Consider the following 24,229-nt stretch of genomic DNA (forward strand, 5'->3'; position numbering starts at 1 on the left):
GACATAGAGAGTCAAGGGATGCAGAGAGGGAGGAGAGGAGGGTTGAGGAGGCAGAATCGGGAGATAGGTGGGAGAAGGTTTGAGCGGAGGGAAGAGATGATAGGATGGAAGAGGAGAGAGTAGCGGGGGGAGAGAGAGCGAAGGTTGGGACGGCGCGATACCATCCGAGTAGGGGCAGTGTGGGAGGTGTTGGATGAGAGCGAGAGGGAAAAGGATACAAGGCAGTGGTCGGAGACTTGGAGGGAGTTGCAATGAGGTTAGTGGAAGAACAGCATCTAGTAAAGATGAGGTCGAGCGTATTGCCTGCCTTGTGAGTAGGGGGGAAGGTGAGAGGGTGAGGTCAAAAGAGGAGAGGAGTGGAAAGAAGGAGGCAGAGAGGAAAGAGTCAAAGGTAGACGTGGGGAGGTTAAAGTCGCCCAGAACTGTGAGAGGTGAGCCGTCCTCAGGAAAGGAGCTTATCAAGGCATCAAGCTCATTGATGAACTCTCCGAGGGAACCTGGAGGGCGATAAATGATAAGGATGTTAAGCTTGAAAGGGCTAGTGACTGTGACAGCATGGAATTCAAAGGAGGCGATAGACAGATGGGTAAGGGGAGAAAGAGAGAATGACCACTTGGGAGAGATGAGGATCCCGGTGCCACCACCCCGCTGACCAGACGCTCTCGGGGTGTGCGAGAACACGTGGGCGGACGAAGAGAGAGCAGTAGGAGTAGCAGTGTTGTCTGTGGTGATCCATGTTTCCGTCAGGGCCAAGAAGTCGAGGGACTTCTTGGCCTAGAGTCTCTGCCTAGAAGGCCAGTATCCTGCAGTCGCATCTTCACTGTTGACCTTGACACTGGTGATTTTATTTTAAAAACAAGGACATTTCTAAGTGACCCCAAACTTTTGAATGGTAGTGTATATATACATAGGCAGATTGAAGATATAAATATAAAAATAAATAAATAAAAATAAAAATAATAAGAACCAATGTAAAGACCTGATCAACTTTAGATTTGCACATGTTTGTGGTTACTGTTCGTCATCCAAAGTTAGAGGACAGAGGGACTTCAAAGTGCGTGAGCATCCTTCACAAAATATGTAGCTGCTGGTAACAAACTTTGAACCAATCAGGTCGCCTGCCTGTCATGCAGCAAGAGAGGAAATTTAACCTGGACCGAATTACAGAGAACACCCCGCTGCAAACTCTCGTGTTTGTGCGAAAACAGACAATAGTCATTACTTTCCCCGCTGGCATAGTTTCTAATGATCACATTAGGGATTCTCTCAGAGCAATGACAATGTTGGGAATGTATGTGCCAGATAGATTTTCTTTGAAATCATCTAATGTCCAGGATGGAATCGGGCTTTACATGGGGAGACAAGTGAAAAAGGTTAGGTTTTTTTGGACAGCAGAATTTGGTATGTTTTGGGCATGAAGAAACGTACCAACATGCAAAACTCATTCGGTGAATGGGAGAAAGGCAGTTTTCTGTTCGTATTTTGGGTTCTTTTTGCGAGTCGCTCCCAGAATCTCAAGCCATAGCCTACTTTAATGCTGATCTGAGGTGCAGTGCCACGTAGATACTGTAACTAGCTCACTCCATAACAATGTTCACTTAGAACTCAACTCTCGTGTGTTACACAGTAACACGTGTTGATACATATTGAACACTTTCTAATGTACGTTTCCTATGCTGTCATTTAACTTGCATACTCAAAATGTGTCTAGTATTATAGGCTATTACACAATATTGTAACCAAGTTGACAATGTTACAAACAATGGTGGTTGAAAATGGTGCAAACAATGTTTTTTACTGAATGTTCTTAAACACTGCAAATGGCCAGGCTACCAAACGTTATTCATTACAATCTCACATTGGTCAAAACTTTGAACATGAATGCTTCATTCACGAGGAGCACATCTTGACCACACCCCCTCTTGTTGGGTGTTTGAACTAGGCTACTACAACTTGTAGGTCCAAAGTGAAACGCATAGGATGGATTCATGGACAATACTATGTATTATAATACTATAGTCCTATACTGTTTTACAATGTTTACTACTACATTATTTTTGGCATCTATTCCATCGCACAATTTATATCTGATTGCCTTCACATAGACCCTGACAAAATGGGAAATGCCTCTTAGTGAAAAAGAAAGACAAGAAAATGAATATCTTGTATCCTCAAATTCTGACAACGTGTGTTTTCTACAAGGGGGAAAAGTTTGGCCTTTTTGCTGGAGAGAAGAGACTACCAAGTGAGCTGGATGAGAGCACAGACACCAGACTGATGTGGGAGGTGATACTAAAACAGACTGATACTAAAACCTTCAGTCCTTTAACACTGCAGTCACAGCACAGACACCAGACTGATGTGGGAGGTGATACTAAAACAGACTACCTTCAGTCCTTTAACACTGCAGTCACAGCACAGACACCAGACTGATGTGGGAGGTGATACTAAAACAGACTACCTTCAGTCCTTTAACACTGCAGTCACAGCACAGACACCAGACTGATGTGGGAGGTGATACTAAAACAGACTACCTTCAGTCCTTTAACACTGCAGTCACAGCACAGACACCAGACTGATGTGGGAGGTGATACTAAAACAGACTACCTTCAGTCCTTTAACACTGCAGTCACAGCACAGACACCAGACTGATGTGGGAGGTGATACTAAAACAGCACTGCAGTCACAGCACAGACACCAGACTGATGTGGGAGGTGATACTAAAACAGACTACCTTCAGTCCTTTAACACTGCAGTCACAGCACAGACACCAGACTGATGTGGGAGGTGATACTAAAACAGACTACCTTCAGTCCTTTAACACTGCAGTCACAGCACAGACACCAGACTGATGTGGGAGGTGATACTAAAAAAGACTACCTTACTTTTACATAATACAATAAATAATATTTATGCTCATTGTAGGCCTACTATTGAAATGAAAGGCTAAATAGATGAATTCTGTGGCAGTTCAGATCCAGCACAGGTGATGCTTAATTGGAGCTTCTAGTTTGATGCACACACTTGTTGACTGTAGAGTCTTGTTTTTGTAATGAGTCTTGGTTTGTCAAACTCCACCCGCATCGTGTGCCTTTGTTATAGCTATGTTTTATCCCCATCATGAGGTTTTGAATTTATCTGAGATAAGGGACAGGTTTAATTACATTTCAGATCAGAGAGATTATGTTTATTTTCTGTGTAGTTAAAAGTACAAGTAATTGATTATATGTCAGCCATAAAGAATTCAGGTGTGGTCTGAAATTATACACTGAACAAAAATATAAATGCAGCATTTAAAGTGCTGGTTTCATGAGCTGAAATAAAAGATCCCATAAATGTTCCATATGCACAAAAAGCTTATTTCGCTTAAATTTTGTGCACAATTTTGTTTACATCCTTGTTAGTGAGCATTTCTCCTTTGCTAAGAGAATCCATCCACCTGACAGGTTTGGCATATCAAGAAGCTGATTAAACAGCATGCTAATTACATAAGTGCACCTTGTGCGGGGGTCAATAAAAGGCCACTCTAAAATGTGCAGTTTTGTCACACTCCACAATGCCACAGTCTCAACTTTTGAGGGAGCGTGCAATTGGCATGCTGACTGCAGGAATGTCCACCAGAGCTGTTGCCAGAGAATGTAATGTTCAATTTTCTACCATAATCTACCTCCAACGTCATTTTAGAGAATTTGGCAGTATGTCCAACCGGCCTCACAACCGCAGACCATGTGTAACTAGGCCAGCCCAGGACCTCCACATCCGGCTTTGTCACCTGCCTCAGATGACAGCTGATGAAACTGTGGTTTTGCACAACCGAATCTACAAACCGAATCTACAAACTGTCAGTTGTCTTCACCAGGGTCATGACCTGACTGCAGATCTGCATCATAACCAACTTCAGTGGGCAAATGCTCACCTTTGATGGCCACTGGCACTCTGGAGAAGTGTGCTCTTCACGGTTGAATCCCGGTTTCAACTGTACCGGGCAGATGGCGTCGTGTGGGCGAGTGTTAAGCTACGGCAAACGAACACAATTGCATTTTATCCATGGCAATTTGAATGCACAGAGATACTGTGATGAGATCCTGAGGCCTATTGTCGTGCCATTAATCCATCGTCATCACCTCATGTTTCAGCATGATAATGCTGGGCCCCATGTCGTAAGGATGTCGTAAGGATCTGTACACAATTCTACAATGGCCTGCATACTCACCAGACATGACACCCACCCATTGAGGATGTTTGGGATGCTCTGGATCGAAGTCTATGACAGTGTGTTCCAGTTCCCACCAATATCCAGCAACTTCACACAGCCACTGAAGAGGAGTGGGACAACATTCCACAGGCCACTATCAACAGCCTGATCAACTCTATGTGAAGGAGATGTGTCGCACTGCATAAAGCAAATGGTGGTCACACCAGATACTGATTGTTTTTCTGATCCACGCCCCCATGCATATCTGTATTCCCAGTCATGTGAAATCCATAGACTAGTGCCTATTTTTTTTAATTGACTGATTTCCTTTTATGAACTGTAACTCGTAACATCTTTGAAATTGTTGCATGTTGCATTTTATATTCTTTCTAACCAACTAGTAATCTATAACTTTCATGTTATATTGGATAGAACCACATTGTTTCATATCACAGGGTTTTTCATGGCAACTGTGATTTAGTTTATAAAACAGCATCTCCAGATGAACACAAAGCTAGATCAAGAAGCTCGGTCTGTATGGAAGTGAGACGTTAATTCCAGCCAACAGTATTTCATGTTCTTGATAGGCATGTCTGTTTTCTGTTTCAGGTCCGAGGTAATAAAGGCGATGTGCTCTATGTTTTGGATGCCAGTAACCCTCGCCATGCCAACTGGCTGCGTTTTGTCCATCAGGCGCCATCACAAGAGGAGAAGAACCTGGCAGCAATCCAGGTACAGTCCCACGCTGAAGATAGTAACACCTTCAGACGTATCTACAGGGAGACACACAGATAGAGCTGGATATCAGCACATATCTCTGAGTGAGAAGGGGAGAGAGAGAGAAGGAGAAGGAGAGAGAGATGGACATCAGAGAGAAAGACTAGAAGAGAAGTGAGGGAAAGTTAGTGAGAGTGAGTTGAGATGGATAGTGAGAGTGAAATGAAGGGGAATGTGGATTTTTTTGTTTTGTCTGCCTGTGCAGACAGCTTGTAAGATTGCACCATGTGTTACTGATCAAGCCTGCCATATCAAAAGGAGATGGTGGTTCTGTCTGATGACTGTATGAGTTGTATGAGTTGAGGTGTCTTTCACAGCTGTAAGTAACTCTCTCTCTCTCTTATTATGAAAATCTTCTCTAGTGCTTTGTGCATCCCTTACATTGAAATGTAACAAAACATGTCAGTCTGTGATTAAGATCAGATTAATTATATCCATAAACCCACAAACACATACAACCCATACACAATCAGATCTATTGGCCAAAGTCGTGAACACGCACGCACGCACACACGCACGCACACGCACACACGCACGCACGCACGCACACACACACACACACACACACACACACACACACGCACGCACGCACGCACGCACGCACGCACGCACGCACGCACACACACACACACACACACACACACACACACACACACACACACACACACACACACACACATGAGTCAGGGTTTGGCCTGGGATATCTCAGCTAGGGGAAAAATAAAAACCATGGTAGAAGGGAGAATTTAGAAGGGAAGTAGAACAGAACCTGTGATCTTCTGGCTGAGGTTCTGTCATTAATGCCACAGTGCTAAAGTGATCACTTGTTCAAAGGTCATTCATGTGTATTAGAGCTCTGTGTTACATCAAAAGTTACATTTATTGTGTTTCTCTGTTAAATTAATATATATGTGTATTTATAAATGCCTTAACCAAAAGAAAATGACGCTTTGATTTGATTAGACCGTGACCTTTAGGATGTGGAAGTTAATGACGACATGTTTAGGAGTTGGAGTGTTTGACCTTCAACCTTAATCAAGCCTCAGCAGACGAATGTCTAGATTTATTGAGTTCAACCTTCAGCTACCCCTTTTTTTCTGTGTGTGTGTGTGTGGGGGGGGGTGATTGTGGTTCTGATCTCTCAGGATGGAGAGAATATCTTCTACCTGGCAGTGGACGACATTGAGACAGACACAGAGCTGCTGATAGGCTACCTGGACAGTTATATGGAGGAAGAGTCAGAGGAGGAGGCAGAGGAAATCATCAAATATGAAGATGAAAACAGCAAAGATGCCAAACATCTCGTTGAAATGGGTCAATGCCTAACAAAGTTTTACCTAAACCTTCATAAACAGTGTTTTGTCAGTCCAACAGTTTATGCTTGAAGTATGTAATGCTTGCACACAGCTTATACTCACACACAGCTTATACTCACACACAGCTGATACTCACACACAGCTTATACTCACACACAGCTGATACTGATACACACAGCTTATACTCACACACAGCTGATACTCACACACAGCTGATACTCACACACAGCTGATACACAGCTGATACTCACACACAGCTGATACTCACACAAAGCTGATACTCACACACAGCTGATACTCACACAAAGATGATACTCACACACAGCTGATACTTGATACTCACACACAGCTGATATTCACACACAGCTGATACTCACACACAGCTGATACTCACACACAGCTGATACTTACACATAGCTGCTACTCACACACAGCTGATACTCACACACAGCTGATACTTACACACAGCTGATACTTAAACATAGCTGCTACTCACACACAGCTGATACTCACACACAGCTGATACTCACACACAGCTGATACTCACACACAGCTGCTACTCACACACAGCTGATACTCACACACAGCTGATACTTACACACAGCTGATACTTACACATAGCTGCTACTCACACACAGTTGATACTCACACACAGCTGATACTTGATACTCACACACAGCTGAAACTCACACACAGCTGATACTTACACACAGCTAATAGTCACACACAGCTGATACGGCTGCATGTGTGTGTAATTTGTAATAATGACTGTATGTGTGCAGAGCTGGTGATCAAGAAGGAGGACCACCCGTGCCTGCTGTGTGAGAGCAGCTTCCCTAGCGAGGAGATCCTAGTAGCCCACCTCCAGAGCCTGCACCAGAGACACAGTACTGAGGAGAAGGAGTACAAGTGCAGGAACTGTGGCAAGAAGTTCCCCATCAAACAAGCCCTGCAGCGCCAGTGTGTAGCCTACATCATCTCTCTACTCTATTTACCTGACACTCTATTGAGTTACACAGAAGTATGCTACCAAGTGGATCATATAGTGGAACTGACAGATTTGCACACACTCAGTACATTTTCATACAACTGAATCAGCCTCTTTATTCGTCTTCTGATGTAGGACACCTGGAAATATAGTAGTATTGCTGTTCATATCTTTATAGCCTACTCCTATCTGACTCTGTATACCTCCTTCATTTTGCCCTCAGTGTTCTGTACTGTGCGGAGACCCTGGGTCCTTCAGGAGACTCTTCCAGAGCCCACCACCAGTGTTCCATCTGCTACATCACCTTCAGCTCAGAGTCCAGGTAGACTTACATAACTAGATACGAACATACATATTAGCATAATATGTATACAGGTGCTGCCATCTGTTCCTGTGTATTTGAGTGACTGTGTCTGTATTTTCTGTGTGTGTGTGTGTGTGTGTGTAGTTATGACCAGCACAAGAAGTGTGTAGAGGAGATGCCAGGTTGATCTGTAAGGCTGAGAGTTGTGGGAAGAGGTTCAAGAGCAAAGACTCTCTGAAGAAACACAAAGGGAACGTCCACACAGGTTGGTCTCCGTCTCACAGACATGTAGTCCACACTGGTGATGAAGTAAACTCAGCAAAAGAATAAACGTCCCTTTTTCAGGACCCTGTCTTTCAAAGATAATTTGTAAAAATCCAAATAACTTCACAGATCTTCATTGTAAAGGGTTTAAACACTGTTTCCCATGCTTGTTCAATGAACCATAAACAATGAATGAACATGCACCTGTGGAACGGTCGTTAAGACACTAACAGCTTACAGACGGTAGGCAATTAAGGTCACAGTTATGAAAACTTAGGACACTAAAGAGGCCCTTCTACTGACTCTGAAAAACACAAAAAAAAGATGCCCAGGGTCCATGCTCATCTGCGTGAACGTGCCTTATGCATGTTGCAAGGAGGCATGAGGACTGCAGATGTGGCCAGGGCAATAAATTGCAATGTCCGTACTGTGAGACGCGTAAGACAGTGCTACAGGGAGACAGGAAGGACAGCTGATCATCCTCGCAGTGGCAGACCACGTGTAACAACACTTGCACAGGATCAGTACATCCGAACATCACACCTGCGGGACAGGTACAGGATGGCAACAACAACTGCCCGAGTTACACCAGGAATGCACAATCCCTCCAACAGTGCTCAGACTGTCCGCAATAGGTTGAGAGACGCTGGACTGAGGGCTTGTAGGCCTGTTGTAAGGCAGTCCTCACCAGACATCACCGGCAACAACGTCGCCTATGGGCACAAATCCATTGTTGCTGGACCAGACAGGACTGGCAAAAAGGGCTCTTCACTGACGGTTTGTCTCACCTGGGTGGATGGTCGGATCCGCGTTTATCGTCCAAGGAATGAGCGTTACACCGAGGCCTGTACTCTGGAGTGGGATCGCTTTGGAGGTGGAGGGTTCATCATGGTCTGGGGCGGTGCGTCACAGCATCATCGGACTGAGCTTGTTGTCATTGCGGGCAATCTCAACACTGTGTGTTACAGGGAAGACATCCTCCTCCCTCATGTGGTACCCTTCCTGCAGGCTCATCCCGATATGACCCTCCAGCATGACAATGCCACCAGCCATACTGCGCGTTCTGTGCGTGATTGCTTGCAAGACAGGAATGTCAGTGTTCTGCCATGGCCAGCGAAGAGCCTGGATCTCAATCCCATTGAGTACGTCTGGGACCTGTTGGATCGGAGGGTGAGGACTAGGGCCATTCCCCCCAGAAATGTCAGGGAACTTGCAGGTGCCTTGGTGGAAGAGTGGGGTAACATCTCACAGCAAGAACTGGCAAATCTGGTGCAGTCTGTGAAGAGGAGATGCACTGCAGTACTTAATGCAGCTGGTGGCCACACCAGATACTGACTGTTACTTTTGATTTTGACCCTCCCTTTGTTCAGGGACACATCATTCCATTTCTGTTAGTCACATGTCTGTGGAACTTGTTCATTTTATGTCTCAGTTGTTGAATCTTTTTATGTTCATACAAATATTTACACATGTTAAGTTCTCTGAAAATAAACGCAGTTGACAGTGAGAGGACGTTTCTTTTTTGCTGAGTTTTGAAACAAGTATCTGTTTTGAAATTTTAACAGTCTGGTCAGTATAGGAGTGTGTAGGTGAGAGGGATGTGGTATCGGCTCTATAAATGTGGCACATTCTGTTAAAAACAGCACATGGTTATCCTAATAAAAAATGTGTTTTCCCATTTCGAGGTTAAATTAAATTAATTACAAAAGTAAGTGCCTATTAAATGCCAAATAAGGTAACAGGGTTGATCGTAACAGGGTGAACCTTAAATCAACCATGAGTCCCATTGTGACTGGGGGAATGGAAGCTTGTTGTGTGCTTCAGGCAGTGGCAATTGAATGCAAGTGTCACAAAATATATATAAACTATTTATATTTAAAACAGTTCTAGCCTGTCTATCTGTGTGTAACAGGGTTGACGTGTTATGCTCGACCTGCTCAGTTTTACTCCACAAAACACCAGCAAATGGCCGAACAGAGTAGAACCAGCCCACCTGCTTTTACATGATGATTTGACTTTTAGATTTTCAATGTTCCTTGCACGTTTTCTTTTTTTAAATGAAAAGTTTTATCATATTTGAATAGAGTTCAGAGTTCAGTTCATGTAGCAGGGTTGACTTTAAAATGAGGGACAGATGTAAATGAATCACTCATCACAGGAAATAAATAATCATCTTCAGAAATGAATTTGGTTCAGCAACAAAATAACTAGGAATTTACAATCATGTTGAAAAGTTGGAGAAATGTTGGGGTTATGTGGGTTAGACTCTTCCTAGAAGTCCCAGAAGGTGCATGGAGGGACATAGAAACAACGTTGATCTAACCAATATGTGGGCAATAGATGCAGACAGCCTTCATTAGTGACCCTGTCATGTTTATGTTATATCTTGGTTGTCCCCGACAGTCAGAAGAGAACATACATCTGGTAATTAAACTTTGACCTCAAGTGATTATCTGATAGAATGTGTTTATTTGCTTCCGATGGAATTGGCGTTGCCACGAGGTGAGTGATTATGCTGTTCACTAACATGTGGAATGCCCTAACCATTGTTGCTATTGCTAGACATCATCACAATGTAGATTGAGGCATGAAGAGCAGGATTGGTAACTCTGCTTGTCCAATCATTGTGTTTCAGGAAGTTCCAGGCGGAAGCTCATGTGCACCATCTGCAACAGGAAATGTTCCTCCTTACTGAACCTCCAGGAACATCGCAAGGTCAGGCTCCTACCTACTACCTCACTGTCTCACCTTTTTCACTGCCTCTGTTTTACATGTATTCCTAGATGCGTTTTGATCCTTCAGAGATCTGGAAGGACTGGATAGGTGTAAGGTGTATGTTGTAATGGCTCCCAGTCCATGTAGCCCTCTGGTGTCTAGGGTCAGGTGTGTGTGGTTGGTTTCACACTGGCCATGTCTGTTTCTTTAAGCTCTATTTCCTCCATATCCCTCCATCTCTTTTTGTTCCATTTCTTTGTTCCTGTCCCCTAATCCCACGCTCTGTCTCCTGTCTCACTCTTCTTCTCTCTCAGAAGGAGGTTGGCTTTATGTTCAAGATGTTACATTGTCAGACCGTGTGACAGTAGAGAAAGTTTGGTTTTAATTTCACAAGCTCATCCCTACAGACTCTCATGAAACCTAAGAGGCATGGTGAGTAGACCATAAGGCTTTAACCGTGGCGGCAGGATTCTACCTCTCAGAGATGGACCCTGAAAAATGACAGAACCACAGAACCATTATGTTACATTACTTTTAGAGATTAATGGAGGTAAGGTATTTCCATCATGAACTATTTCACAGTGAAGCATCTTTATATGCTTGAAGTGAATTATCTTGGAGAGTGTATTTGCAGTGAGTTATTTGATTGACTTGCAATTGGTTTGGCTTCCCATCCAAATGAGGATTTTATATTTATGACCCGTGAACCCAGCTGGTGTTTGGGTGAGGTTTCATGTTCCCTGTCAACATTGATCCAAAAGATTAATCAGAAGACATTAATCCACTCTAATGAACTGAACAGGGTCATAAGAGATTCATAATGAACACACTTCATCAGCAAAGGTTGTGTTACTGTTAATCACTTAGGCATGTTTAAATGATCTGTTCCAGAACTATCAGTCAATCAATCAGGTTTTTCTTATCTCCAAACTGCCACCCAATGTATTTGAAAAGGAAGAGTACATTTCCCTATTCTGACCTTTTCATGCTGCCAGTGCCAGTCCTATCCATTCTATACGTGGCACATGTGAACTTGAAAAAGGTTTAATAAGCTTTCCTGTATTACTGATGCTCTAATCATCAGTCTTTGTCTGTGAGAGAGGCTCTTTCCTCATTGACAGTAGACACAGAAAATGTGTATTGATACAGGGAGATTTGGGTCAGTTGCCACCCGAATTCAATCAATGCTTCATTCTTCTCTTGTATGAAGTAGTTTATTTGGTCCTACTTACGCAGCTCATATGTTACAGACTTCCTTGGAACAGTCGTGTGCGGAGGTTAAAAAGACATGAAGCAAAAAAGAGAAACATTGTTGGGCCAAAGTTCTATAGAACAGAAGACATGTCACAGCTGAGCTAGAGACAGACACTCCAGAACCCAGGATTATGATTCACACTCCAACTTAGCATAATGATACGTTTGCACAAAAGCTACTTAAACCAGTCATTATTAGAATTATCCTGGACTGCTCAATCTTTGAAGCTCTGAGCAGAGGAGCATTTCAGTCTCAGCATATTGTAGCATTAGGCAGAACAGCTATCAAATGTGCTATTATTCAAACCATGCTGAGAGCAGGAGAAGGATTCAAACTTTTCAGCTGTTCAATTATATTTCTGTGTGCAGACGTAGTTGAGCAAGGAGTGAAAGAGTGTGTGTATGTGTGTCTGTGAATACTCCTCTGCCTGCAAGTGTGGAAAAGGTTACACATCAAGGTCATACATTGTCATTTACAGAACACAGCGTGCAGTGAAATCCATGATCTCTGTCTCTTACATAACCCCCCCTGTATCTGGTCTGTTGGCTAATTTATGTATCTCCAGGTACATGAGATATTCGACTGTGCTGCCTGCGACAAGAAATTCATCTCTACCAATCAGCTTAAGCGCCACATGATCACTCACTCAGGTAAGAGAGCACACACACACACACACACACACACACACACACACACACACACACACACACACACACACACACACACACACACACACACACACACACACACACACACACACACACACACACACACACACACACACACACACACACACACACACACACACACACACACACACACACACACACACACACACACACACACACACACACACACACACACACACACACACAGCTACACTCAGACATCGTATACTCTCTCTCCCTCTCTGTTCCTGGTTAGAGAAACGTCCGTATACCTGTGAGATCTGCAGTCGTTCGTTCAAGCGTCTGGACCAGGTGACGGCCCATAAGATCATCCACAGTGAGGAAAAGCCCTAGAAGTGTAAGCTGTGTGGGAAGGAGTTTGCCCACAGGAACGTCTACAAGAACCACAAGAAGGTGAACAGGGAGGGTCAGAAAGCTGTAGTCTCTTTTCAGAATGACAGAATGCTTCAATTAAATAAAAGGTGGATGTGACAGATTTAAATGGGTGGTTTTTAATAAGCAAGTTTTAGTGATGGAGATAATGCTGAAACTTACAGTAACAAGCACATACATACACAAACTAACATACAAGCATACTCTCACTTCTTCAGAGCTAACATTGTTAGACGTCTCTTCAGTGTTCATTGGGTTTCTGTGGTGTCTGTGGCCTGCCTCCCCCTGAAGACTTCCATATTTACTTAAGGGAATAGGGTGTCACTCAGACAGACATGTGGGGGGCAAAGTGGGGTACACATAAACGAATGTACTTTGAACCTTAACCCCTCAAGCTACTTGTCTTCATCAAGTAAACATACCAAATCAACCATGGGGCCTAACCCTAACTCTAACCCAAACCCCGATGCTCACACATCTGATCCCACATCAACACAGAGACAGGAGACAGCGCTCAGATTGAACCAAGAGAAGAGATGGAGATTTAGAGGGAGTGAGAGAATAGATAAGATGTACAGTGCATTTGGATGTAAACCTGCTCCAAAGTGCTCAGGACCTCAGACTGGGGGCGAAGATTCACCTTCCAACAGGACAATAAATCTAAGCACATAGCCAGTTTCCGAATGTCCTTGTGTGGCCCAGCCAGAGCCCGGACTTGAACCCGATCTAACATCTCTGGAGAGACCTGAAAATAGCTGTTCAGCGAGGCTCTCCATCCAACCTGACAGAGCTTGAGAGGATCTGCAGAGAAGAATGGGAGAAACTTCCCAAATACAGGTGTACCAAGCTTGTAGCGTCATACCCAAGAAGAATCAAGGCTGTAATCGCTGCCAAAGGTGCTTCAACAAAGTACTGAGTAAAGGGTCTGAATACTTATGTAAATTAGATATTTCCATTTTTTATTTGTGTTACATTTGCAAAGAAATTCTAAAAACCTGTTTTTGCTTTGTCATTATGTGGTGTTGTGTGTAGATTGATGAGGGAAAAAAAACTATTTAATCAATTTTAGAATAAGGGTATAATGTACCAACATTTGGAAAAAGTCAAGGGGTCTGAATACTTTCCAAATGCAGTGTATTTAGTGGGTGTCAGGGCCACACATTAGCTCTGATAGCTGTTCTCACGAACTGACCGCATCATCAAATACTTATTTACTCTATATTAGTCAATTAAATAGAAAGGAAGGTGTAGGTTTTGATGGTCAGCTAACTGGTATATTTATACCAAGATATGTAGAGAGGGGAAATCAGAGGTAGTTTTCAGTGATGCTGTGTACCTTAACGGTAAATGCTGTCCTGTTCTTTTGCCAGACTCACTCAGAGGAGAGGCCGTTCCAGTGTGAGGAGTGCAAGGCCCTGTTCCGCACCCCCTTCTCTTTACAGCGCCACCTGCTCATCCACAACAGTAAGTATGAGCTGTTTGTGTATCTCTCAGAGTGTGAGACTGTAGCCACTAGTACCTACGTTCAGGGGCCCTACAACACATAGATGCTATAGCCCCTAGTTCAGACCTTGTTTTAGCATGAGATACTGAGGGCTTCCACAACCTCCTGGTCCTCTGTGTCGTGGTTCTCTTAGTCCTGAGTGCCATAGCCAGCCAGACAGCCAGATAGCCAGATAGCCAGATAGCCAGATAGCCAGACAGACAGACAGACAGACAGACAGACAGACAGACAGACAGACAGACAGACAGACAGACAGACAGACAGACAGACAGACAGACAGACAGACAGACAGACAGACAGACAGACACAGTGGTCCTTCAAGTTCTGAGTGTCATAGCCAGACAGACAGACAGACAGACACAGTGGTCCCCCTAGTCCTGAGTGTCATAGCCAGACACAGACAGACAGACAGACAGACAGACAGACAGACAGACAGACAGACAGACAGACAGACAGACAGACAGACAGACAGACAGACAGACAGACAGAGTGGTCCTTCAAGTTCTGAGTGTCATAGCCAGACAGACAGACAGACAGACAGACAGACAGACAGACAGACAGACAGACAGACAGACAGACAGACAGACAGACAGACAGACAGACAGACAGACAGACAGACAGACAGACAGACAGACAGACAGACAGACAGACAGACACAGTGGTCCTCCTAGTCCTGAGTGTCATAGTCAGACAGACAGACAGACACAGTGGTCCTTCTAGTCCTGAGTGTCATAGCCAGACACAGACAGACAGACAGACAGACAGACAGACAGACAGACAGACAGACAGACAGACAGACAGACAGACAGACAGACAGACAGACAGACAGAGTGGTCCTTCAAGTTCTGAGTGTCATAGCCAGACAGACGGACACAGTGGTCCTCCTAGTCCTGAGTGTCATAGACAGACAGACAGACAGACAGACAGACAGACAGACAGACAGACAGACAGACAGACAGACAGACAGACAGACAGACAGACAGACAGACAGACAGACAGACAGACAGACAGACAGACAGACAGACAGAGTGGTCCTTCTAGTCCTGAGTGTCATAGTCAGACAGACAGACAGACACAGTGGTCCTTCTAGTCCTGAGTGTCATAGCCAGACACAGACAGACAGACAGACAGACAGACAGACAGACAGACAGACAGACAGACAGACAGACAGACAGACAGACAGACAGACAGACAGACAGACAGACAGACAGACAGACAGACAGACAGACAGACAGACAGACAGACACAGTGGTCCTTCTAGTCCTGAGTGTCATAGTCAGACAGACAGACAGACACAGTGGTCCTCCTAGTCCTGAGTGTCATAGCCAGACAGACAGACAGACAAAGTGGTCCTTCTAGTCCTGAGTGTCATAGCCAGACACAGACAGACAGACAGACAGACACAGTAGTCCACCTAGTACTGAGTGTCATAGCCAGACAGACAAACAGACACAGTGGTCCTTCTAGTCCTGAGTGTCATAGCCAGATTGAGAGACACAGTGGTCCTTCTAGTCCTGAGTGTCTTAGCCAGACAGACAGACACAGTGGTCCTCCTAGTCCTGAGTGTCATAGCCAGACTGAGAGACACAGTGGTCCTTCTCGTCCGGAGTGTCATAGCCAGACAGACAGACACAGTAGTCCTCCTAGTCCTGAGTGTCATAGCCAGACAGACAGACGCAGTGGTCCTTGTAGTCCTGAGTGTCATAGCCAGACTGAGAGACACAGTGGTCCTTCTAGTCCTGAGTGTCATAGCCAGACAGACAGAAAGACAGACAGACACAGTGGTCATCCTAGTCCTGAGTGTCATAGTCAGACAGACAGACAGACAGACAGACACAGTGGTCATCCTAGTCCTGAGTGTCATAGTCAGACAGACAGACAGACACAGTGGTCATCCTAGTCCTGAGTGTCATAGCCAGACAGACAGACACAGTGGTCCTTCTAGTCCTGAGTGTCATAGCCAGACAGATAGACACAGTGGTCCTCCTAGTCCTGAGTGTCATAGCCAGACAGATAGACAGACAGACACAGTGGTCCTCCTAGTCCTGAGTGTCATAGCCAGACAGATAGACAGACAGACACAGTGGTCCTCCTAGTCCTGAGTGTCATAGCCAGACAGACAGACACAGTGGTCCTCCTAGTCCTGAGTGTCATAGCCAGACAGACACAGTGGTCATTGAGGACTGAGGAGCCCTACAGACAGTTGGTCTTGGCAGGATGGAGTCCTGCATGGTCTCCCAGTCTAGACCGATGACACAGAGATTGTGAAGCTCAAGGCATTTCCTGCTTGTGTCTCTGGAGACAGATCACTATTCACGCAAATCACTAGGATACTGGGCCATGAGGCTGAGACTGGTATTATGTATCAGGTGTGTGTATGTGTGTGTGTGTGTGTGTGTGTGTGTGTGTGTGTGTGTGTGTGTGTGTGTGTGTGTGTGTGTGTGTGTGTGTGTGTGTGTGTGTGTGTGTGTGTGTGTGTGTGTGTGTGTGTGTGTGTGTGTGTGTGTGTGTGTGTGTGTGTGTGTGTGTGAGAGAGAGAGAAGAGAGCAAAGAGAATAAGAGAAGCAGCATGTGGGAAGAAAGTATGGTAAAGTCTGGGGAGCCAGACCCAGCCAATCAGAATAAGTTTTTCCCCACAAAAGGCCTTTATTACAGACAGAAATACACCTCAATTTCATCAGGGTGGCTGGTCTCAGACAATCCCACAGGTGAAGAAGCCAGATGTGGAGGTCCTGGGCTGGCGTGGTTATGAGGCCGGTAGGCAAACTGCCAAATTATCTAAGACAACGTTAGAGCCGGTTTATGGTTGAGAAATGAACATTACATTATTTGGCAACATCCCTGGTGGACAGTCCTGCAGTCAGCATGCCAATTGCACGCTATTGTGTTGTGTGACAAAATTGCACATTTTAGAGTGGCCTTTTATTGTCCCCAGCACAATGTGCGCACCTGTGTAATGATCATGCTGTTTTATTAGCATATTGATATGCCACACCTGTCAGGTGGATGGATTATCTTGGAAAAGGAGAACTCTCATTTGAGAGAAATAAGCTTTTTGTGCATAAAGAACATTTCTGTGATATTTAACTTCAGCTCATAGGATAGGATCACACATAGGATCACACATAGGATCAACACATAGGATCACACATAGGATCACACATAGGATCACACATAGGATCACACATAGGATCACACATAGGATCACACATAGGATCAACACATAGGATCACACATAGGATCAACACATAGGATCACACATAGGATCACACATAGGATCACACATAGGATCACACATAGGATCACACATAGGATCAACACATAGGATCAACACTTGACATGTTGTTTACCTTTTTGTTCAGTATATATACAGAGAGAAAGAGACTGTGTGTTTATGTCATGTCTCTGTCCACTTGTGTGTTCCGCTGTGAGAAAATGAAGAACAGCTATCATATCATTTTAACATTGAAATAAATATTACACCTTTACGTGGGGTCAAATGTCACTCAGTGGTAAGCCCTCAGTGTGTGTTATGATCCTCGGTGTGTGTGTGTGTTTGAGTATCCGTGTGTGTTATGATCCTCGGTGTGTGTGTGTGTTTGAGTATCCGTGTGTGTTATGATCCTCGGTGTGTGTGTGTGTTTGAGTATCCGTGTGTGTTATGATCCTCGGTGTGTGTGTGTGTTTGAGTATCCGTGTGTGTTATGATCCTCGGTGTGTGTGTGTGTTTGTTTGAGTATCCGGTGTGTGTGTGTGTTTGAGTGTTATGATCCTCGTGTGTGTTATGATCCTCGGTGTGTGTGTGTGTTTGAGTATCGGTGTGTGTGTGTGTTTGAGTATCCGTGTGTGTTATGATCCTCGGTGTGTGTGTGTGTTTGAGTATCCGTGTGTGTTTCTGAAGGCTTTATTGAATGAACAATAGCCCTTCATCTCTTCTCATAATCAATCATGTTTCTGAATGACTTAAAACCTCAGCATTAATGAAGCCTGTCCCTGACATGAATATTCATGGTGGAAGGTTTTTATGGGACCACTAGAGCGTTAACGGACACAGGCGTCTACTTGTGTCCCACTTTATTGTGCTGACCATCATGTTCCTTCTTTGTAATGGGAGAATTAGCACACGTTTGGAGCCAGTACTCACTCTGCCAAGCAAACACACACTATCCAACCCACTGATCCCCCTGTAAAGCACTTCTCAACAATAGTCTCTGTTGTATGGAGTCACTGAGTTAAGGCGTGAGGAATAACACCAGGCTGTAGTTTATATGGCTCTGGTCAGGAACAGCTGAGAGTTCTGCTTTTGTTTAATGTCAGAGTGATGTCTGGTGTTTTTAATGTTTTTAAATGAATGAATCATTTAAGTGCTGGCTGCTTTTTAAAAATGTAATTGCTGGTAAATAAGAGATCCATTCAAAGAGCAGGCAGCTGTGTATGTTCAGTGTCCACCTCTTTCTGTCCTCTCCTGCAATCTGTGTTACTAGGGAAGGATTCAAAACGAGTGTCAAGGTAAACAAATAAGTACTGTCCCGAACTCTTGAAAAGAACATTATAGGGAGCAGCAACATAACACACAATGTTCTTTAGCCCATACACTTATCCCGTAGAAATAGTTTTCAGTCCTACTGTGAGGGAAAGTTCTGCTTTAAGAAGCATAATAATGGATCCATCTCTTCTCTTTGATTTGATTCTCCTCCTCCCTAGAAAATAAGAGGATGCAGAAAAGAGACTATTGGAAAGTGTCTTTCTTTACTGTCGTCTTTTGTCCTCTTGACTTCTCCAGGTGAGAGGACATTTACGTGTGACCAATGTGATGCCACCTTCAAGAGAAAAGACACGCTCAACGTGCACATCCAGGTGGTACACGACGGACACAACAAGTACAAGTGTGACCTGTGTGAGAAGTCCTTTGTCACCCCCTCTGTTCTCAAGAGCCACAAGATGGTGAGTTCAGCCATCACTGCCAGTCTGACACACTGTAGGGCACGGTCCAGACATTGTCAATCTTTCCCAGAGAAAATAATCTTTCAAATAATTATCCAGTATGTGTGTGTGCTTTTTCAAAAACGAATGATATGTATGATTGTCATTTAAAAGTTAAAGGAAAGTATAGGAAATAGAGATTGCTGTTCTCTTGTTATCTCTCATAGGAACTATGCTACAGTATATAGTCATCCTCCACCATTGGTCCCCATGCAGCCCAGGAATCATCCGGTCTCTGTTTGTAAATGACATATGGCATTTAGTCCATTAGCTCCACAGGGTTTCAAAGCACAGGACAGATCCCAGAGCAGATTACCAGCCTCAATATAACATTTAGTCCATTAGCTCCACAGGGTTTCAAAGCACAGGACAGATCCCAGAGCAGATTACCAGCCTCAATATAACATTTAATCCATTAGCTCTACAGGGTTTCAAAGCACAGGACAGATCCCAGAGCAGATTACCAGCCTCAATATAACATTTAGTCCATTAGCTCTACAGGGTTTCAAAGCACAGGACAGATCCCAGAGCAGATTACCAGCCTCAATATAACATTTAGTCCATTAGCTCCACAGGGTTTCAAAGCACAGGACAGATCCCAGAGCAGATTACCAGCCTCAATATGATATTGTCCGCTTGGGTTATTGATCAGATTGAGACCAAACTGTTTCTTGCCACAGAAAGACTAAAACATAACATGGCCTTGGTACAGTAGGACTGAAGACAGACAGGCACATGAGTTGTCTCTCTCCGGCCGGCCGATGTTCAGAAACTGTGGACTTCTGAGAGCTCTGCTCTGGCAGTGATTAAAGACAGGTGGCTGAGCCCAAGAGACCTGGCTGGGACTGAACACCAGGTGTCCCAAATGGCACCCTTTGTCCTATATAGTGCACTACTTTTGGCCAGGCCCTGGTAAAAAGTAGTGCACTATATAGGAAATAGGGTGCCGTTTCAGACGGGAAAGACACTGAGTACATGGTGCACTGTGTGTTGTACTACACTGTAGAGAGCACAGTCTTTATCCTCCATGTTTTGTATTTTAGGCCAGTCATTCTTTTGATATAAGAAACTTGCATATGTCTCCTAATCATTCATACCATTTATAGGTCTATAACATGAAGCAGTCAGATAACATTATTGATTTTAGTCTGAAATCAGAAACAAGGGCTGGGGGACTAAAAAAATTCGTTGTTGGTGGAAGAAGGTGAGGACCAATGCAGGCTCACGAGAACACTAAACAAAATAACAAAGGAGAATAAGAAATGAAACAGTCCTGTCTGGTGTAGACACAAAACAGAAAACAATCACCCACAACTCAAGGGTGAAAAACAGGCTGCCTAAGTATGGTTCTCAATCAGGGACAACCAGGCTACCTAAGTATGGTTCTCAATCAGGGACAACCAGGCTACCTAAGTATGGTTCTCGATCAGGGAAAACCAGGCTACCTAAGTATGGTTCTCAATCAGGGACAACCAGGCTACCTAAGTATGGTTCTCAATCAGGGACAACCAGGCTACCTAAGTATGGTTCTCAATCAGGGACAACCAGGCTACCTAAGTATGGTTCTCAATCAGGGACAACCAGGCTGCCTAAGTATGGTTCTCAATCAGGGACAACCAGGCTACCTAAGTATGGTTCTCAATCAGGGACAACGATTGACAGCTGCCTCTGATTGACATCTATACCAGGCCAAACATAGAAATACCAAATCATAGGAAAACTAACATAGACAACCCACCCAACTCACACCCTGACCATACTAAAACAAAGACATAACAAAATAACTATGGTCAGGGCTGGGCGTCTCAGACTCTATCAGATCCTCCTCTTCACCCTCAGGGCTGGGCGTCTCAGACTCTATCAGATCCTCCTCTCCACCCTCAGGGCTGGGTGTTTCAGACTCTATCAGATCCTCCTCTTCACCCTCAGGGCTGGGCGTCTCAGACTATCAGATCCTCCTCTCCACCCTCAGGGCTGGGTGTCTCAGACTCTATCAGATCCTCCTCTCCACCCTCAGGGCTGGGTGTCTCAGACTCTATCAGATCCTCCTCTCCACCCTCAGGGCTGGGTGTCTCAGACTCTATCAGATCCTCCTCTTCACCCTCAGGGCTGGGCGTCTCAGACTCTATCAGATCCTCCTCTTCACCCTCAGGGCTGGGCGTCTCAGACTCTATCAGATCCTCCTCTCCACCCTCAGGCCTGGGCGTCTAAGACTATCAGATCCTCCTCTCCACCCTCAGGGCTGGGCGTCTCAGACTCTATCAGATCCTCCTCTCCACCCTCAGGGCTGGGTGTCTCAGACTCTATCAGATCCTCCTCTCCACCCTCAGGGCTGGGTGTCTCAGACTCTATCAGATCCTCATCTTCACCCTCAGGGCTGGGTGTCTCAGACTCTATCAGATCCTCCTCTTCACCCTCAGGGCTGGGCGTCTCAGACTCTATCAGATCCTCCTCTCCACCCTCAGGGCTGGGCGTTTCAGACTCTATCAGATCCTCCTCTCCACCCTCAGGGCTGGGTGTTTCAGACTCTATCAGATCCTCCTCTCCACCCTCAGGGCTGGGTGTTTCAGACTCTATCAGATCCTCCTCTCCACCCTCAGGACTGGGCGTTTCAGACTCTATCAGATCCTCCTCTCCACCCTCAGGGCTGGGTGTTTCAGACTCTATCAGATCCTCCTCTCCACCCTCAGGGCTGGGTGTCTCAGACTCTATCAGATCCTCCTCTCCACCCTCAGGGCTGGGTGTCTCAGACTCTATCAGATCCTCCTCTCCACCCTCAGGGCTGGGTGTCTCAGACTCTATCAGATCCTCCTCTTCACCCTCAGGGCTGGGTGTCTCAGACTCTATCAGATCCTCCTCTTCACCCTCAGGGCTGGGCGTCTCAGACTCTATCAGATCCTCCTCTCCACCCTCAGGGCTGGGCGTCTCAGACTCTATCAGATCCTCCTCTCCACCCTCAGGGCTGGGTGTTTCAGACTCTATCAGATCCTCCTCTCCACCCTCAGGGCTGGGTGTTTCAGACTCTATCAGATCCTCCTCTCCACCCTCAGGGCTGGGTGTTTCAGACTCTATCAGATCCTCCTCTCCACCCTCAGGGCTGGGTGTCTCAGACTCTATCAGATCCTCCTCTCCACCCTCAGGGCTGGGTGTCTCAGACTCTATCAGATCCTCCTCTCCACCCTCAGGGCTGGGTGTCTCAGACTCTATCAGATCCTCCTCTTCACCCTCAGGGCTGGGTGTCTCAGACTCTATCAGATCCTCCTCTTCACCCTCAGGGCTGGGCGTCTCAGACTCTATCAGATCCTCCTCTCCACCCTCAGGGCTGGGCGTCTCAGACTCTATCAGATCCTCCTCTCCACCCTCAGGGCTGGGTGTTTCAGACTCTATCAGATCCTCCTCTCCACCCTCAGGGCTGGGTGTTTCAGACTCTATCAGATCCTCCTCTCCACCCTCAGGGCTGGGTGTTTCAGACTCTATCAGATCCTCCTCTCCACCCTCAGGGCTGGGTGTTTCAGACTCTATCAGATCCTCCTCTCCACCCTCAGGGCTGGGTGTCTCAGACTCTATCAGATCCTCCTCTCCACCCTCAGGGCTGGGTGTTTCAGACTCTATCAGATCCTCCTCTCCACCCTCAGGGCTGGGCTTCTCAGACTCTATCAGATCCTCCTCTTCACCCTCAGGGCTGGGCGTCTGAGACTCTATCAGATCCTCCTCTCCACCCTCAGGGCTGGGTGTCTCAGACTCTATCAGATCCTCCTCTCCACCCTCAGGGCTGGGCGTCTCAGACTCTATCAGATCCTCCTCTCCACCCTCAGGGCTGGGCGTCTCAGACTCTATCAGATCCTCCTCTCCACCCTCAGGGCTGGGCGTCTCAGACTCTATCAGATCCTCCTCTCCACCCTCAGGGCTGGGTGTCTCAGACTCTATCAGATCCTCCTCTCCACCCTCAGGGCTGGGTGTCTCAGACTCTATCATTTACATTTACATTTAAGTCATTTAGCACCCTTATCCAGGGCAAATTGGTGCATTCACCTTATGACATCAGTGGGACAGTCACTAACAATAGTGCATCTAAAACAGATTACTTAACCTATCCTAGGTATTCCTTAAAGAGGTGGGGTTTCAGGTGTCTCCGGAAGGTGGTGATTGACTCCGCTGTCCTGGCGTCGTGAGGGAGTTTGTTCCACCATTGGGGGCAGCGAACAGTTTTGACTGGGCTGAGCGGGAGCTGTACTTCCTCAGTGGTAGGGAGGCGAGCAGGCCAGGTGGATGAACGCAGTGCCCTTGTTTGGGTGTAGGGCCTGATCAGAGCCTGGAGGTACTGAGGTGCCGTTCCCCTCACAGCTCCGTAGGCAAGCACCATGGTCAGCGGATCCTCCTGGAAGCCAGTGGAGAGAACCACCGTGAGAGAACTCAGGGCTGGAGTTGAAGGGGTTTAATGGCACAGGCAGGGAGCCCAGCCAACAGCTCTAATCAGACGGGAGATGACTGCCTGGATTAGGACCTCCGCCCTTCCTGTGTCAGGGTCGTACTCTGCGGATGTTGTAGAGCATGAACCTACAGGAACGGGCCACCGCCTTGATGTTAGTTGAGAACGACAGGGTGTTGTCCAGGATCACGCCAAGGTTCTTGGCGCTCTGGGAGGAGGACACAATGGAGTTGTCGACCGTGATGGCGAGATCATGGAACGGGCAGTCCTTCCCGGGAGGAAGAGCAGCTCGTCTTGCCGAGGTTCAGCTTGAGATGGTGATCCGTCATCCACACTGATATGTCTGCCAGACATGCAGAGATGCGATCGCCACCTGGTCCTCTCTGCATACAATGATAAGAGAGACCATGTGAGGTTATGACAGAGCCAAGTGCTTGG

At 45.7% G+C, this 24,229-nt stretch overlaps 1 protein-coding gene across 1 annotated transcript in view; it reads left to right on the forward strand.

Moving 5' to 3' along the window:
* Positions 1 to 1,280: 1,280 nt before the first annotated feature.
* Positions 1,281 to 24,229, forward strand: part of LOC123997221 (PR domain zinc finger protein 5-like) — a 66,778-nt gene continuing 43,829 nt past the window's right edge. The window contains 11 exon segments of the mRNA XM_046301382.1: positions 1,281 to 1,373; positions 2,203 to 2,286; positions 4,805 to 4,927; positions 6,118 to 6,286; positions 7,002 to 7,250; positions 7,735 to 7,845; positions 10,480 to 10,559; positions 12,380 to 12,464; positions 12,739 to 12,896; positions 14,246 to 14,339; positions 19,163 to 19,323. Of these exon segments, the coding sequence (XP_046157338.1) occupies positions 1,281 to 1,373; positions 2,203 to 2,286; positions 4,805 to 4,927; positions 6,118 to 6,286; positions 7,002 to 7,250; positions 7,735 to 7,845; positions 10,480 to 10,559; positions 12,380 to 12,464; positions 12,739 to 12,896; positions 14,246 to 14,339; positions 19,163 to 19,323 (1,407 nt within the window).

This window comes from Oncorhynchus gorbuscha, linkage group LG15 (genome assembly GCF_021184085.1).
Source record: "Oncorhynchus gorbuscha isolate QuinsamMale2020 ecotype Even-year linkage group LG15, OgorEven_v1.0, whole genome shotgun sequence".
Classification (NCBI taxonomy): domain Eukaryota; kingdom Metazoa; phylum Chordata; class Actinopteri; order Salmoniformes; family Salmonidae; genus Oncorhynchus; species Oncorhynchus gorbuscha.